We start from the raw sequence: 15,644 nt of genomic DNA, 5'->3' as shown, positions 1-15,644 counted from the left end.
ATACAAAACTCGTGGAATCAGTTGAGTTGAGCAATTGACTGGGGCACATTCTCGTTTTTCGTTGCGCTTTTGTTTTTTGTTTTTTTTTTCTTCTTGTAAAATTGACAGCGATGAAAGACGATCCTTCTTCACTTTTTTTTTTTTCATTTCTTGATTTCCAAACAGAAATTTCTGGGCTTCAACAATGCGGGGAGGGAGGAAGTTGGTCCGTGTACAAAATTTTTTAAATGGGCAGCATTCATTTACATATTTACAAATATATATATATATGAAGTTGAAAAGAGACCAATCAGAGGTTAAAACATGGCAAATTCTTTCAAACAATAAGGGATCAAATAAAAAAAATTATTTCAGGTTTGTGTTATGAGCTTATCAAATGGAAGGACTGGGAAATGAACGGAACGTATCCGCCGAAATGCATTTCTTTTTAAGGCAATGCGTTTTTTTCTTCTCAAAATTATAATTTAAAAAATGCTTTTTCTTTTTTCGCAAGACATTGGCACACACTTTTTCAGGAGGAGGCCTAACCCCCTCCGTCTGCTAGCAAAAAAAAAAAAAGCTTTTTAATAAAAAAAATTGCCAATTGTTCAAATGAATTTTTCGCTGTCGGCCGGCGGGACAGACGCCTCCCATTCGGCGTCGTCCATACACGGCTCACGACGGCCATTATTATGATGCATGAGTAAAGGTAAAGTATTCGAATCGATTACTTTCCTGTTTGCCGGATGCTGGTGGAGGCTGGGAGTCGACCCGTTGCGCACGTAGCCGCGTTTCAACGAGCCGCGCGAAAGGCTGTCCGTGGACCGTAGCAAATCTCCCGACGAACGATGTTGAAGCGTCCGTTGGCAAAACGACGTCTCTGCCGTGTCGTCATTGTCCGCGTGCTGGCCGTCGGTCGAATAGATGGGCCGCTGCTGATCGACGAATCCATTGTGCATCTTGTGGTGATGATGGTGAACGTAGTGATGATTGGGCGACACGCTGATCGTATTGCCGTTCTCGTTCGTGATGGCTTTGCCATTCCATACGGAACGATCATGCTCTATTGGTTTTTTTGTTTTTTTTTTTCAAAAATAGATATTTATAGTCACGACTGTCAAGAGAGAGGCGCATTTGGAAATGAATCAAAAATGCTTTTTTTTTTGTACCTCGTTCTGCGCTCCTTTGGCGACAGTGATAGAGGGCGACCAGGAGGACCACCAGGACAGTGAGACCACCCAGGACGGAGCCGAGCACGACGTAAAGGGTGTCGTTCGTGACTGCCGTATCTGAGCTGACCACATCCAACGGGCCGATGCTGTTGCTCGTGTCGGAATCTCGATGCATTCCATTGTGCTGTCGATTCGTGGAAGACGAAGGCGTGAAGATCGTCGAACTCTGCGTCTTGGCTGTCACAATTCGGCTGAATTCTGACGTACCCTGATCATTCCAAGTTTAAATATTTTGATATTTTAATATGTTTTATTTAATTTTTAAATTCCCGGATTCGTGGGTGGTAGGAGAAGAAGAAGAAAAGAAAAAGAAGGGTGTGAAATTATTTCAAGGTACCTGCATGTTGAACGCCTGCATCTTGAGGTCGTAATGGGTCTCGGGCAATAAATGGGTGACAATGTGGGTGCGGGTGTTACCGCCCAGCACAGTCACCTTGGTGTAATCTCCGGCACTGGTCGTCGAACGATAATAAATAAAGAAGCCCTCAAGAGGAACGCTGTCCAATTCGGGATACTATGCAAAGTAAGCAAATCATAAAGAAATAAAATAAAATAAAAATAACACGCGGGTTCACGAATTCGCCATGTGAACGCTAATTTTCTTGTTCAAAGCTCAACAAACAAAAAAAAAATACAAAAACAAAAGAAAAACGTACCTTCCACTGGATCATGATGGCGGACTGACTGACGGCCTCGGCTATTTCAATGACTGGACTGAAGCCGGGTTTTCTCTTTGGCGCTTCTTTCTCCAACAGAAAACGGCCAGAGTTGGGCCCCAGTTTGTTGTCGTTGTTGGAGTAGACGGCGGCTATCCGGAACCGATAAGTCTGTCCGGATCTGAGGCCGGACACTTCATAACTCCGGATGTGCGAGGGGATGTCCTCATCAATGGTTTTCCAGCGTGATCCTCGTTTATCCGCTTCTTTATACTGGACTTTGAAAAATTCGATGGGCAATCCTTCGTTGGGCGGAACCGACCAGCGGACCATCACCGACTCATCCGTCAAGCGAGTAATATTCGGTCGAGTAGGCGGTATCATTTCTGCGTCATTTAAAAATAAATGAATATTTTTTAATCAATTAAATTAATTTAAACAATTGAATTTTACACTGGGACGAACCTCTAGGTCGATTTTTGCCTCCTTTGGCTTTGCCCTTTTTCTCCGACGTTTCGGGCGTAGGTTTTAACGGCGGCGGCGCCACCGTCGGATCGAAGAAACTATCCGCGTCGAGATCATCGTCGTCCTCTTCGTCCGAGAACGCCGTCAGCGACGAGCTGGACGACAGCGACGAGGCGACTTTAGAGCGAGGGATCACTTCCAGCGTGGCCGCCCCGCCGTCGACTTTGCTTAATGAATTGGACACGAAGCACTGAAAGATGCCAGCATGACGCTTGGTAACGTTGAGGATAGTCAATTGTTGATCTGTGCAAACCAATCATTGAATTTTAAATGCATTTTTCTTTATAGCAATCAATTTTTTTTCTTCTTCAAACCTGTAATGATAACGTGAGTATCGTTGTTCAACGCGTTGCCGTTAAAGACCCAATAGTGTTGAGGTGGAGGCCGTCCTCGAGCTTCACAAGCCAAAACGACTTGAGCTCCTTCTTCCACCCGGGAATCTTTGGGCGACTTGATGATTGCAACCGGTTCGGTCAGTTGCAATAGAGTCGGCGATCGAATAGGCGGGCCAGCCGCATTCGACGCCTCGCAATTGTAACCACCTTCGTCCTGGTCCATCAGGCCGGTGACGACCAGGGCTCCACCTCCCAGGTAATAGGAACGACCGACAGGAAGTGGTAGGTTGCCATCACGGATCCATCGGATCTGAGGTTTCGGCCAGCCGGTCACGGCGCATTCCAAAGTTACGTTATGGCCTTTTTAAAAAAAAAAAAAATAAAAATAAATAAATAAACAAAAACAAATGAAAACCGGCAATTGTTTTCGCACGAAAGATTTACACGTACCAATTTGGCTAATGTATCTCTCTTCCGGCTGCCAAGTGATTGTCGCCGGTTTGGTTCTAACGGGAGCTCCTCTGACCACCAACTTGAGAACGCGCTGACCATCAATCAGCTCGCCCGTGATGTGGTTGGCTGCCGTGCACGAATAAAGCCCTTGGTCCGCCGAACTGGCGTTGATGATGTGCAAATTACCCGATACCATCAGCCTCACGCGATCTATTTGAAAAAAACACAAGGTGAATTGAAAGCGCTTGAAAAAAAAGAACTGCTGGAACGCATATCGTACCGTTATGGATGACGGGCTTGCCATCCTTGAAGAAGGTGAGTGTGGCAGGCGGGTCGGATGGAGGTGGAGGGCACGGAAGGACGGCCGTTTCGCCGGCAAACACATCCAGAACGTAGACGCTGCCACTGGTCGATAACCCACTGCCATTGTTGTCTCTCAACGTCGGCCGGCCCGGTCCAGATGGTTGAACTGACCTGCAATGAGCCCGGAAATCAGACCGACGGCCCTCCCAAGAAAAAAAAATTCTTGTGCCAAAAAAAATACAAATGATAAACTCACTCTGCATCCAATGACGTCACAAACGACGAAGGTAAATGAGGAAAATCGCCGAGCACAGCGATGGATAAGCGGGCAGGTAACGACGTCAAGGCCACAGCTCCAAACCAAGCCACGCACTAAAACGTATGCCAATCATCAAGTTAGAACATCAAAATTTCACGCGTCTATCAGTTGAACGGACCTGATAGTCTCCAGCCTGCTGTCGATATCGGTGAGGATTCTTGCTAATCCTGAGGATGAGATGAACGGCCGATTTGGGAGACCCTTCACCCTCTCGCCTGTTAACCATTTGTTTTTCTTTTATAATTTTAAATTCGAAAAAAAAAGAAATAAGGAAATGCGATTTTTTACATTCGAAATGAGGCGGCCTCTTCGTCGATGGCCCGTCTGCCTTTACGGCGATTGGAAGAGGAAGAAGCTCCACTGTTATTGTAATGAGCTGACATATCGGCGCCATTGTGAAGCCAGACGACCCGTTCGGGTGGAACGTTGGTCTCGCACTCAAAGACCACTCGATCGCCGGGAGGCGCCACGATCGGTTGAGGTGAGCGGACGAAAGACACTCCCGACGTCATCGTGACAGCCCTCACTACATTTTTTCAAAAAAAAAAAATATATATATAATTTTATTTTCAATCGGTTTAAAAAGCAAAAAACGAATCATTAAATATAAACGAAGCGCGTGTTATATTTACGTGGTTTTTTTGTTTTTTTTTAATCTAATCATCAAAGACAAACAATCGTTTATCATGTTGGCTTATTGATGCCGTTCTTTTTCTTTGAAAACGAAGAAAGTGTAATAACAACCACATACCAGCAGTGGCGGCCAGAAGGCCCGTGATGACTAAAGATGCTGTCCAGAAGCGGGAGCGACGGCGGTCGGCAGCCATGATGTATATAATCAGGCCGACAACAAGGATAGCGAAATAATAACTCTCCGGCCCGACGTTATAGGCTCTCGTAAAAGGATAGAAAACAGACACCAGGCGCTTGTTTTCTCTCTCTCTCTCCGTCCGTCTATCTCTGGCAGATGCTCGTTCATCAACCGCACAATGTCAGCCCCCGATTCCTCCTATTTGCGTTTTTTTTTTTTTAACAGATAAAGGTTTAAAAAAGAAAACAACATCCACAAATGGAATGTAATGCAATGAAATCAAACAACTTAGAAGAAAACAGGACAAGTTGATTCATCTCACGACAGGTGCGTATCGCAGACGTGTTAATAGCTTGCCTTACACCTCACGTCAACAGCCATTTTCAACTGCGTGAATGAAACATTTCTCTGTTTGTCTTTGCTTAGATCATTTTCAGCGCATTTCAACTGGAACAAACTGTCATTTTTGCATATTATCAAGGCACTTTATTTTTTTTTGTTCTTTTAAAAAAAAACAAAAGGATTGAAGGAGCTGATATCATTTGAAAAGAGATCAGTCATTTGTCAAGGAATGCGTCTGTTGTTATGAACTGGCACCAGATTCACGCCTCGCGGCTACCTCAACACGATTTTTTTTTTTTTCAAAGTAAAGAAACGTACCCGAAGGGACGTAAGACATTCCAAGCGGAATGAAAAGAAAACAATGACAGCACCTCCTTTTTTTTCTTGTCCCAAATGAAGTTGATGAAAAACGATTTTCAGATAACGACGTTGGGGAAGAAAAAAAAACAAACAAAATTTATAATGAGATGCAAAATGTTTTAAACCAATTTTGATGGGGATGGAAAAAATGAATTTGTTTAACAGAGAATCAGTTTCCTCCAAAAAGTAGGGAAAAAGAATGATCCCAGAGATGATCAAAAAGCTTTTAAAAATAGAACTGGTACCACTTGGCAAGGAGCCTCGAAACAAGGGTGTTATAGTTTGTTAATAAACTTTAGCGACGGGAATTTATTTAGTCTTTTAAAAATCCTCTTTTTTCCAAGATGGGCAATCGTGTTAAAAGGTTTCACGCCTGACGAAGAAAAAACAAATGAACGGCTCGAGAGATGTGGCAACTCAATGGCCAGCCGACTACAACACCCAATTAAAGGCCATGCCAAGGTCGAATTGACGGCTTTGATTTCTTTTTCCATAACAAAACACAACACGAAAGCAGATGGAACGAGATTAAGGTTGGGCTTTTTCGTGATCGTTCGAGCTTGAAAACTGGAAGAGAACACAAGGTAAGTTGAATTTAAAAAAAAAAAAGGGCTTTTACACCACATTCAAATGAGCGGACACGTTTGGTTGGTTCGATGCAATCTCTCCTTTTTCCCAAATGCTTTTCTACTATTCTATATACACACACACGTCCCTCCATTCCCTCCCCAAAAATAATACAAAATCTGGTTATTTCTTATTTGGAAAGAGAAAATCTATAATTTCTTTGAGAGGGGCTGGGAAATGCAAACAAAACGTGAATATTTTCAAGCTGTCATCACGGGCACATTTTAATTCGTCAGGAGGACGCATTTTTGGCCATCCGCGTTACAGGCAACATCATAAATCGTCATGTTGTGCATTCCCCCCCCCCCCCCCTTGAGGAAGATGTTAACGATGCACAGAAAAGAGCAAGAAGAAGAGAATGCTGGTTTATAGACAAGTTTTCTTTACGACGATATTGCGATAGAACATTCAACTCGATTGTGCATGGCCAAATGACGTGACTTGAGCCCACTCCCGGATCTTTCCATGTCGACCCAGCAACAAAATAAACCACCCAAGACGAAACACAACATCGTTTTTTTTTCTCTCTCTCCTCTAGCCATTCAAAAAATCCCGAAGTTCAATTTTCTCCTCCAAACAAAGAGAACAAAAAAAAAACAAAATCCCGTTAAAATTGTTACGTTCTGACTTTTCTTCAACAAACCGGAAGGAGTTGCATCGCTAAGACGTTGATAACAAGAGGCAATTTTTGTTTTAAATACAAAAATCGACACTGCCTCCCCCCTGAGTTTCACGGGAGGCTCTTTAGAATTCCACGAGATTTTTAATGCGAGTCCATCAGGTGCGTGATGATTCGCAGTTTCTCTTCCTCCCGATTGGTGCTCCTCACGGAATCCCAACGTGTCCATTCATCACCAAAGGAAATGGTAAACTATCCAAATTTCGCTACGTGTACATTGATAACATTTCTACCACTCTCTCACCATCTTCTGTTATGCAAATGAACCTTTTTTTTTTTTTTGCTTTCCTTACAAAATCGAATGTGGAACGGTTCAAGTGGTGTGCCTTTTATCTTGGTGGTAGCCTCTTGTAATAACTCGCAGGTCATTCCCTTTTCTCCAAAGAGTTTTGGCAAAGTGGGACGAGGAGGAAGCGAAAAGATAACGGGGCGATAGGTCGCAAAACACGAGTGTCAAACTCGTGTTTTCCAAGGGTCAAAATAAAGAGTGTTTTTGAAATGCGCCCCTCTCGGTCATCATGGCGTCCGTTCAAAAAAGAAAATGGGCGAGGGGGGAGATCCTAAAAGACATAGCAACTCGCTTGTAATTTGGAGCCATCCTCAACGTGTTTACAAGATGGTCCCCCCCCCCCTTCTTAAAAGAAAGAAGATGGAAGGGGAAAAGAATAGCTGAAGGCTACACAGGGACGTTTCCAGGTCATTTCTTATTTTGAAGGGTGGAGGGGGGAAACTCTTTTTTATTCTTTCTTTTACAGGAAGGAAAAATTCCAGTCACCTCCCCCCCCCCCCTCCCTCTTACCGTTGGTTTCCTCCACTCCGTTTGGAACCACAGCATCTCAAGAAAATCGGGAGATTTTCAACGGGGCTTTAAACAGCAATTTGACAGACACTACCAGCTTTTTTCTTCTATTTCAAGGACTCTTCAACGTCTAGCCTTTCTACACGAGTATTTCTCTTTTTTTTTTCTCCAAATGTACAAAGTAAGAGGGAGATAGAGAGAGAGTAGCACAAGTTCATGATTCACACGCCTTTTTAGTACGGGCGTGGGCGCTGAACATTCCTGACGTCCCCCCTCTGCTAAAGGCCATCACGACCTCATTGACCGTTTCTCACAATCATCTGCAATTACACGGGCTCTTGCTTGGAAACGGAAAGAAAAGTGGATATAAAAAGGGAAAAATGGAGAGAACTTACCGTTGAGTTGATGGCGCCCGTTGGCCGCCATTTGCTCTTCGACGTCGTTTCAACTAAACACGTTTTTTGTGTTCCCCCTTTTGGTTTTTGGTTGTTTTTTTTTTGTGTTGTTGTTTTCGAATCAGAGAGATTAATTCCAAAATGTTTAACTTGTAACGGGTTAGGGACGAAGGGAATGTTGTCAATGTTTTGATTCCATTCGATGTCGAGGCAAAACAAATCACGTGGTGCACTTGCCCGTTTTCTTATTTCAGTTTCTTCCACTTTTTTTGTACGTCATTTCCAATCGACAATTAGTCGATATGCGTTAAAAAAGAAAATTTACTTCTCTCTTTTCTCAGGAAGAAAAGGAGAAATAGTAGAGAGCACCCTGGAGCTAAAGTCGGCACGACACGTTCTATCTTCCACTTGCAAGACGACTGATCTTCGTTTGAAGCTTTTTCAGAAACATACAAATGGTTTGTATTGAAGAAACAAATGGCTTGCACAACGATGTTCACGACTGTCGACGTTGTCTTTGCTTGTTCTCCCGAATAATGTTCACGGAAACAGCTAGCGAGAAACGAAGAGTCACACGGGTTCACTGGACACGACAAACTAACGAGGCACCACTAAACGCCACAATGCAACTGGTGGCGCAGACGCGGGTTCAGCCGCTTTTTTCCCTCGTCTTTTGGCTACTTTTGTGTGCTGGTCAGCTGGCGCCAACGCCATCTAGCGATGAAAATAAGAAACTTTCGCATGGTCGACTCCTCCCATTTGCCATGGCGCCTGTCAGCCGAAGGACACCAAACCAACTATCTTTTTTTTTCCTTTAAACTATAATGTGCTACTGCTACTACCGCAACCATCAATTACAGTGCCAATTAACGGTTGGTCGCAGTATGTTACGGTCCTAGTTTGTGGTTTCTAAAAAAAAAAAAAAGAAAAAAAGGCACATCATCGTTACTTCCCGATTGAAAATGATGACGGCCATTATGTATAGCGATTCCACCGTCTGATCGTTTTGCGTCGCTATTGTGATCAGATTTTTCTTTGAGGAAATAAAGTTAGTACAAAAGAAAGGAGAAGAAAAAAAAATGATGGCAAACGTTTAAGCAAGATAGTATATCCAATGTCCTTAATAAACTTTAATAGCCAACACACTAGAGGTCAAAAGAACTTTGTTCTTCTTTTAAGATTTTTAGTTAAAAAAAAAAAGAAGACAAAATTGTTCATTATCGGAAAAAACCGCATTGGGGCGATGGAAAAAAGAAAAATAAATGGCCATCCAACGCTACCCCGGTGAAAATGACATCCGGTCCGGAAGGAACCGACTTGAAATGACCTAAGCGCGCTTCTCGCCGTTGCGTATAAAAATAAAAAACAAAGCCGAATTTAAAGCTTTAACAATATTCGTTCGTTAAACAGAAAAATGTTAGAAGGGAAATGCGCAAAGTGCCAGTCGCGAAAATTACATGGCCAGCGGTATACAACGGCCAGAGCTACTTGAATTCTCTTTCTACCGTTCCGTGTATCCTTTAATGCTCGTTAGCGTTCCAGGGAACTTGAAAGCGCATTACAGCTCCTTTTAGCATTCCACAATTTCGAACCCCAAAATGAAAAAAAACGTGTCGTATCTTTTCTATCATGTTGTATCAATTGATTCAAAATTTTTCCGTATAAATGTATTATTTTCTATTCGGCCGGATGTGGAGAAAGAAGGCAGAGAACAAAAGAGCAGCACATTATTTATTTATTTCTCCTTACATAGTTCTTTAAAAAAAAAAAAAAAAAAAGGTATAAAATGATATGGAAATAACAAAAGAAAAATCGGACGTAGGGGAAAGGAGATGTTCTGTGTGTGTGTGTGTGTGGCGCGACGTCTACGATGCTGGTGTTCCCCTTTTTCAAGACGACGCTATCCGTAGATTCTTCTGTTCGCATGCCTGATTCTTTGGAATCTTTTCTTTTTTTTACACACACACATACACACACACAGTGCCATTCATCTCTATTGGATAACAACCAAACGGAAACGCCCGGAAGAATCTCGAAGAAAAAACGTTGGGCATATGCATCGAAAGCCTCTTCTTCTTTTTGTTAGACCTACTGCACAGCACCTGGCCCAACCTCTTCTCGACCACCCGCACGGGTCACGGTTCAACCTCTCCATCCATTTGGCCTTTTTTTTTTTTTTTTGTAGCCAAACGAAAGCAGTAGAATATAATAAGCACGCTTCATATATATATATAACGATCCAATTAAAAACATCATTGCTTTTTTAAGTCCCCACCCTTCCCCCCCCCCTCACCGACTAAAAAAAAACGTTTGTAATGAGTTTCTATATAAGTGCGTGTGTCGAAAGAGTTTACCCATTTCATCCCTTTATAATCTTTTTTTATTAAGAAAAAAAAAAAATGAATGTCGGGGATCCCGACGTGACTATATGAAAGGGGTGATTTGAATGCGATAGTGTATTACCAGAAAGAAAAAGCCGGCGGGAGAAAAAAAAAAAATTCCAAAGATGAAAGTGAACGCAGACCACCCGTGTGTATGTGTGTGAGTAAAGAAAAAAACACGCGCATTTTCTTTTTGGGTCGGTATATTATACATGCCATGATGATGATGGCATTACGAGATATGAAGAAGAAAATGGGCAAAAGGAGGCGGACTGCTGATGCTCAACTGGAAATTGGGGGGGGGGGAGAAACCAACAAGAGAGACGTTACTGTACAGATGATATATGATCCTTTTGGAATTTTTGAGAGAAGAAGAAAAAAAAAAGGAGAAGTTGATGTATTCAAACCGCCTTCGATCAGCGACAAAAAGCGGATCGATTGAATTCGTGTTTCGGTGTAGGAGGTGGAATGGAATGAAGGAGGAGGACAAGGGTGTTGTTTTCGATACGGATTTCATTTCTTAGGTACGACGATGAATTCATTAATAAAAGGAAACGGAGTCAACTTGAGACCGGATAGAACGAATTTCGATAGGCATAAACAGCGTGGGAAAATCAAATTCAGGCGATGAGATTACAAATTGAAATGCGTACAACGCTCCTCATTCTCTATGAGAAATCAATCAACTGGCAAAACGCAGGAATGAATGTATTAACCAATCGATTCCAAGCCTCAATTCAAAACAAATTGGGAATATTTAAATTCCTGCGTTCCTCTTGGTCGGCCATGGCAACCAAACTCGAGGGAGCCATCAAGAAAACAAATTGAACCGTCATTATCACGGCCGCTATAGAAAAGGCAGTTTGAACGAAAAGAACAATAAGTAATAAAAAAAAAACCTTACATTTCTAAAAAAATGAATTGCCTTTTTTTGTTTTTAATTGAACGTTTCAAAAAATAAATAAATAAAAAAAGGGAATGTAATGCGTGAACAAAAAAAAAAAGACAAGCGCGCGGACAGAGCGAATGGGAAATCACGAAACGACATTGGATTCGGCTTGTGGGATCCGAGAGTTTTTACCGCTAACGTGTTGAATGTGCATCAACTAATAGAGCAGCCCATGTATAATACAATGTTAGCGAAGATGGCTTAATCGACATCCTAGAGGATATAGAAAGATGGAGAGGGAAAAAAAAAATAATAATAAAGGACCGAAGAAATCCTATAAAAAACCGTGGGAAGTAAACGCGGCGGCGCCGCGATGAATAATGTCATTTTCTTTTGCATACACCTCGTTTTTTTTTTTTTTAATGTAATAAAAAAAAAACTCATAACAGAATAGCGTGGAGAACGAACCGAACTTTTTTCTTTTTTGGTGGGGTTTAGTATATGAACGCGAAATAAAAAAAAAACAAAATGAAGGAAGAACATTGTATAGATTATACTCGCACCGCAATAAGCCATAAAATACATTTTCCTTTAAAAAAAAAAAAAAAAAAAGAAAAAACCACACGCCGGTTCCCTCTCCGCTACCATTTAGGGTCATGACGACACTTTGCCTTCCACCGTTTTGTATATACATATACATATAAGCGTCGCTGGTGTAGACGTCCTCGTTCCACGACAGCCAAGGTTTCAGGGGATATACTTTTTAAGTTAACACCCCCTTGTAAAAAAAAAGAAAGAAATAGCCCTAAGGGACTGGCGACAGCAGCAAATGACGTCACGCTGTTGAATTCAAACGATTTCCGATTTAATGAGGTCCTTTTTTTTTTTTTCTTCTAAAGAAATGAAAATGTGTTTTTTTTAAGAGCTTGGGAAAGCAGAAACGTCGTATCCTCCGTGTACGCACAAAAATACAGACATTGTGTGTTTTTAGTTGTAGATATACAAATGTTGTTTTTTTTTTGTTAATATCTGGGCGGTTTATAACAAGCGGATTCTTTTTCAATTGGGAAAGAAAAGGAACAAATGGGGAAAATGCGTAATGGGTATATCACGCGAAATTTTGTTAAGATTCCGGCAACCGGGAATTAAAGAAAAACATACACAACAGCGAGCAATCGATCAAAAAATGAAAACGAGATGGCGGCGAGTGAGTTCATTTCCGCCGCATCAGTTGCAAGGAATGCCGTCCTTGTCTGCATCTCGTTGTGTTTCATTTCTGACTCACGCAAGGCCGCCGCTGCGTGATTTTTTTTTTTTAATTTTCACAGGTACGCGTTGCTCGGCGCTAACGTAACGCCAAAGAAAAGCCCTTAAGCTGCTGCGTATGCACAACGTCCGTGAATTGCTTATAATCAGCCAACAAGCGTCACACACGTACGGCTATAGTATATGGTTATTAGATATACATTTAAATTTCGAGAAATTATTTTTAAAAAATTAAGTTTAATGTGCGAGCATAAGCAAAACAAAAGAAGAGAGAGAGAGAGCCGCTCTTGTATTTCACGGTTGCAGCAAGCGGCTAGTAAGGTCTCCGGTTCCAGGCTGAGAACTCTTGTGGCAATTCGATACGCATCTATAGGCCTCTCTCTCTCTCACTCTGTTGCCATCCTCACGGAGATTAAGTTAGTGCGTGTCTATACTCAACTATTTTTTTTTTTTTTAAGATCCTCTTACTGATGACGAAATTCATATGTAAAAGGATGTCTTAGTCAAAATAGTTTTATTTCTAAAAACGCTTTTATGTTTTGCGCCCGCGTGTAAAAATGCGGGGATTGTGCGCGTCATCGCCCGGCCGCTATAAAAAAACGTACGCAGTCAATATTTGCACGCACGTATACCGACGTCAACATGAATATGTTAGAGTCACATGTGGGTTCCATACACGCTGGCATTCTATACATAAGTCTTTTTTTTTTTTTTTTTTTTAAAGAGGCAATCGTCTATTGAATCATGTCGATTCATCTTTCATTTATGTGTCTATTTTTTTTTATTTCTTAAAAGACCTTCTTTGATGTCATTTTTTCTTGTATCGTATTTCAGGATTTTTTTTTATATAAACAGCTTATTCGGCTTCCATTTTTGAGGGGATTTTCAACTGAGCCTCTTATACGCTCGAACACACACGTGTAGTAATGTATTTTTCTTCTATAAAAATCGACTTAGGGGCGTTGCTGAACAAAAATCTTGGCGCCAGTCAAATTCTCATTCCACCTGCTTAGTTTACAGCATCACCAAAAAAAAAAAAAAAAAAGGATATTTGAATAATGGCATTAAATTGGATTTTCTATATACTAGGGGATGGGGGGGGGGGCGCAAGGAGAAATTCGAACCATCGACAGATTTTTAAACGAGTGGGAGTGGCCATCGTTTTTCATTTCAAAATTTATCCATTTTGCTTTTTCATCTTCTGGCAATTAAACGAAATTTTTTTTTTTAGTTAGAATTCATTAGACATATATATATTTTTTTTTGTTTAATAAAGTCTGCAGAGATAGGCAGTGTTTTCGTTTTAACGGCGCCAGTGTAGTTATACGACATCCGAGATGAATTAAAAAATCAATTAAAATGGAATAACAAGCAGCAAAAGTCTGGAGGGTGTAAGGGACAAACGAGAAAAAAAAATGAAGAAGTCGAGAGCTGACGGCCCTAATGAATTGGAATAAACGAGCCAAGGGCTTACATTATTAAGAAACTCTTTCCACCGTGAAAAGGACCAGCTTCTCTCGCGGTCCTGTTTTTTTTATTATTATTATTATTATTTTAACATTTTCTTTCGTTTTTACAGTCCCTCCTCCCCCGTCTCATTTACTTACCGCGGATATTTTTAACTCCTTTTTCACATGAAAAAGGGGCGAGCATTTCAGTCGAGTAAGGACGAAAAAGAAAAACTGCGCAGGCAGAAATCGTATAGTTATGTTTTTATTCAAAGAAAATTAATATGCGATCGTGGCCATAAATCTAGACGACGTTCTTTTCTTCAAATTCGATTATTATTATTTTTTTTATCAACTGGTTTTTTGTTTTGTTTTTTACAATACGGGGCACCTGTTCTGATATGATCCGGTCCCGCATCCCAGTGTCGTGTGGATGTTACCCATCTGTCAGCCTGTATATACATATTAATAACGCGATTGGCGACGTGATCTCTTTTTTAGGAAATCCATCAGACTCAAGTCTGGCAATGAAAATCAGATTGAAATATAGTAGAAGAAAAAATTTAAAAAAAAAAAGAAACACATTAATCTTGAGATATAAAAGAAACAAAAACTGAGACATACTAGATTTCTTTTTTTGTTGTTAGTTGGCTTATTATTTACATTTATACATAACTAGAAATGTTTGATTTTTTTCTTTTTTATGTTTCACCTCCAGAATTGGACTTGTTTTTTTTGTTTTTTTTCTCTTTCCTTTTCTCTTTGCACATTGACGTTAAAAACATTTTTTTTTCGATTTTCCATTTTTAGAGCCCGTCAGCCACCACCTTGTGCTACGTGTTTGTTGACGGCCTTGTAAGGGCAAACCTCTATATACAAAATGCCGGGCCGGGTTCGTTTTTTTTTTATTATTATTATTCTTTTTTTTTTTTCGTCCGTAGGGCCACATACTTTCATTCGTACATGTATATTTATCGCCTCAGTTGTATAAAGATGGACATCAAAATCGTAACGCTCGTTTCATCATCTTTCGACTTTGCATTGCCAAACAGGCAAGCGACCCAGAGAGTAATGACTTGCGAGATTTCTTTTTAAGAGAATAGACGATTCTTGGATGCCAGGGGGCATCTGCTGATTTGCATCTGTTTGCTGTCAACAAAAAAATCACCTTTCTTTTGTTTTGTTTTTTGGGGATCTCTTCGTGAACTCGAAGAAACACAGAGGCTGTTGAACAGTTATAGGATGTATATACAAATGCGCATCTTCATATGATTTTTTTTTTTTTAGAGGGGAGAGTTGTCCTACTTTGTCCCAAAGTCCCGTGCTAAGGTAAATAAATAATGAATTTATTTTTAGGGGGGCGAGTTGACAGCCTGTCCCGCTGTCATTTCAAACTTTCGAAAGAGAGTTCGTCAACTCTTTTGTTTCCTAATGACAGGTGCATTTCGGGAGAGGTTTCCTTTTAGACTTTAAAGCGATGACAGTCGAGATTTTTGTTCATAAACAGGGATTCAATGTCCCTTTGGTTGGTAAGATGGAGAAAGAAAAAACAAGGTTTAAACAGAGGAGGGCCATTTTTGAAAATACATTTCTTTCGAGAGGACGCACCTCCCCTCTGCGAAGAGATGGTTATAAATGGCTTTTTTTTTTAATCTTCACGGGGTCGAAAGCGAGAAGCGCAACGTCACGTTAAGGTACATGGTATTTAAACTCCCCCCACACACACACACACAAAAAATCATTCTTTGACGCGAAAAAGAGGGACTGACAAAAGGCTGGAACAATCGCCAGCAAATGAATGTCCCATTTGAAAATTCACCTTCATCACCCCCCCAGAGTGTTTTT

The 15,644-nt window shown here is 41.0% G+C and overlaps 1 protein-coding gene across 1 annotated transcript; it reads right to left on the bottom strand.

Annotated features, from left to right (window-relative positions):
* Positions 1 to 586: 586 nt before the first annotated feature.
* Positions 587 to 4,560, bottom strand: LOC130695240 (interference hedgehog-like; the record flags this gene model as incomplete). The annotated part of the gene is made up of 12 exons (XM_057518360.1): positions 587 to 1,042; positions 1,149 to 1,419; positions 1,549 to 1,725; positions 1,868 to 2,253; positions 2,333 to 2,635; positions 2,707 to 3,087; positions 3,178 to 3,390; positions 3,461 to 3,654; positions 3,740 to 3,855; positions 3,921 to 4,017; positions 4,091 to 4,328; positions 4,554 to 4,560. Coding segments are annotated over 12 exons (2,838 nt in total), but the record flags the coding sequence as incomplete, so codon positions are not given.
* Between the last annotated feature and the right edge of the window lie 11,084 nt (positions 4,561 to 15,644).

The sequence above is a fragment of the Daphnia carinata genome, chromosome 4, assembly GCF_022539665.2.
Source record: "Daphnia carinata strain CSIRO-1 chromosome 4, CSIRO_AGI_Dcar_HiC_V3, whole genome shotgun sequence".
Lineage (NCBI taxonomy): Eukaryota > Metazoa > Arthropoda > Branchiopoda > Diplostraca > Daphniidae > Daphnia > Daphnia carinata.
Note: the sequence above shows the minus strand (reverse complement) of the source record. Positions and strands in the feature narration are given on the sequence as shown.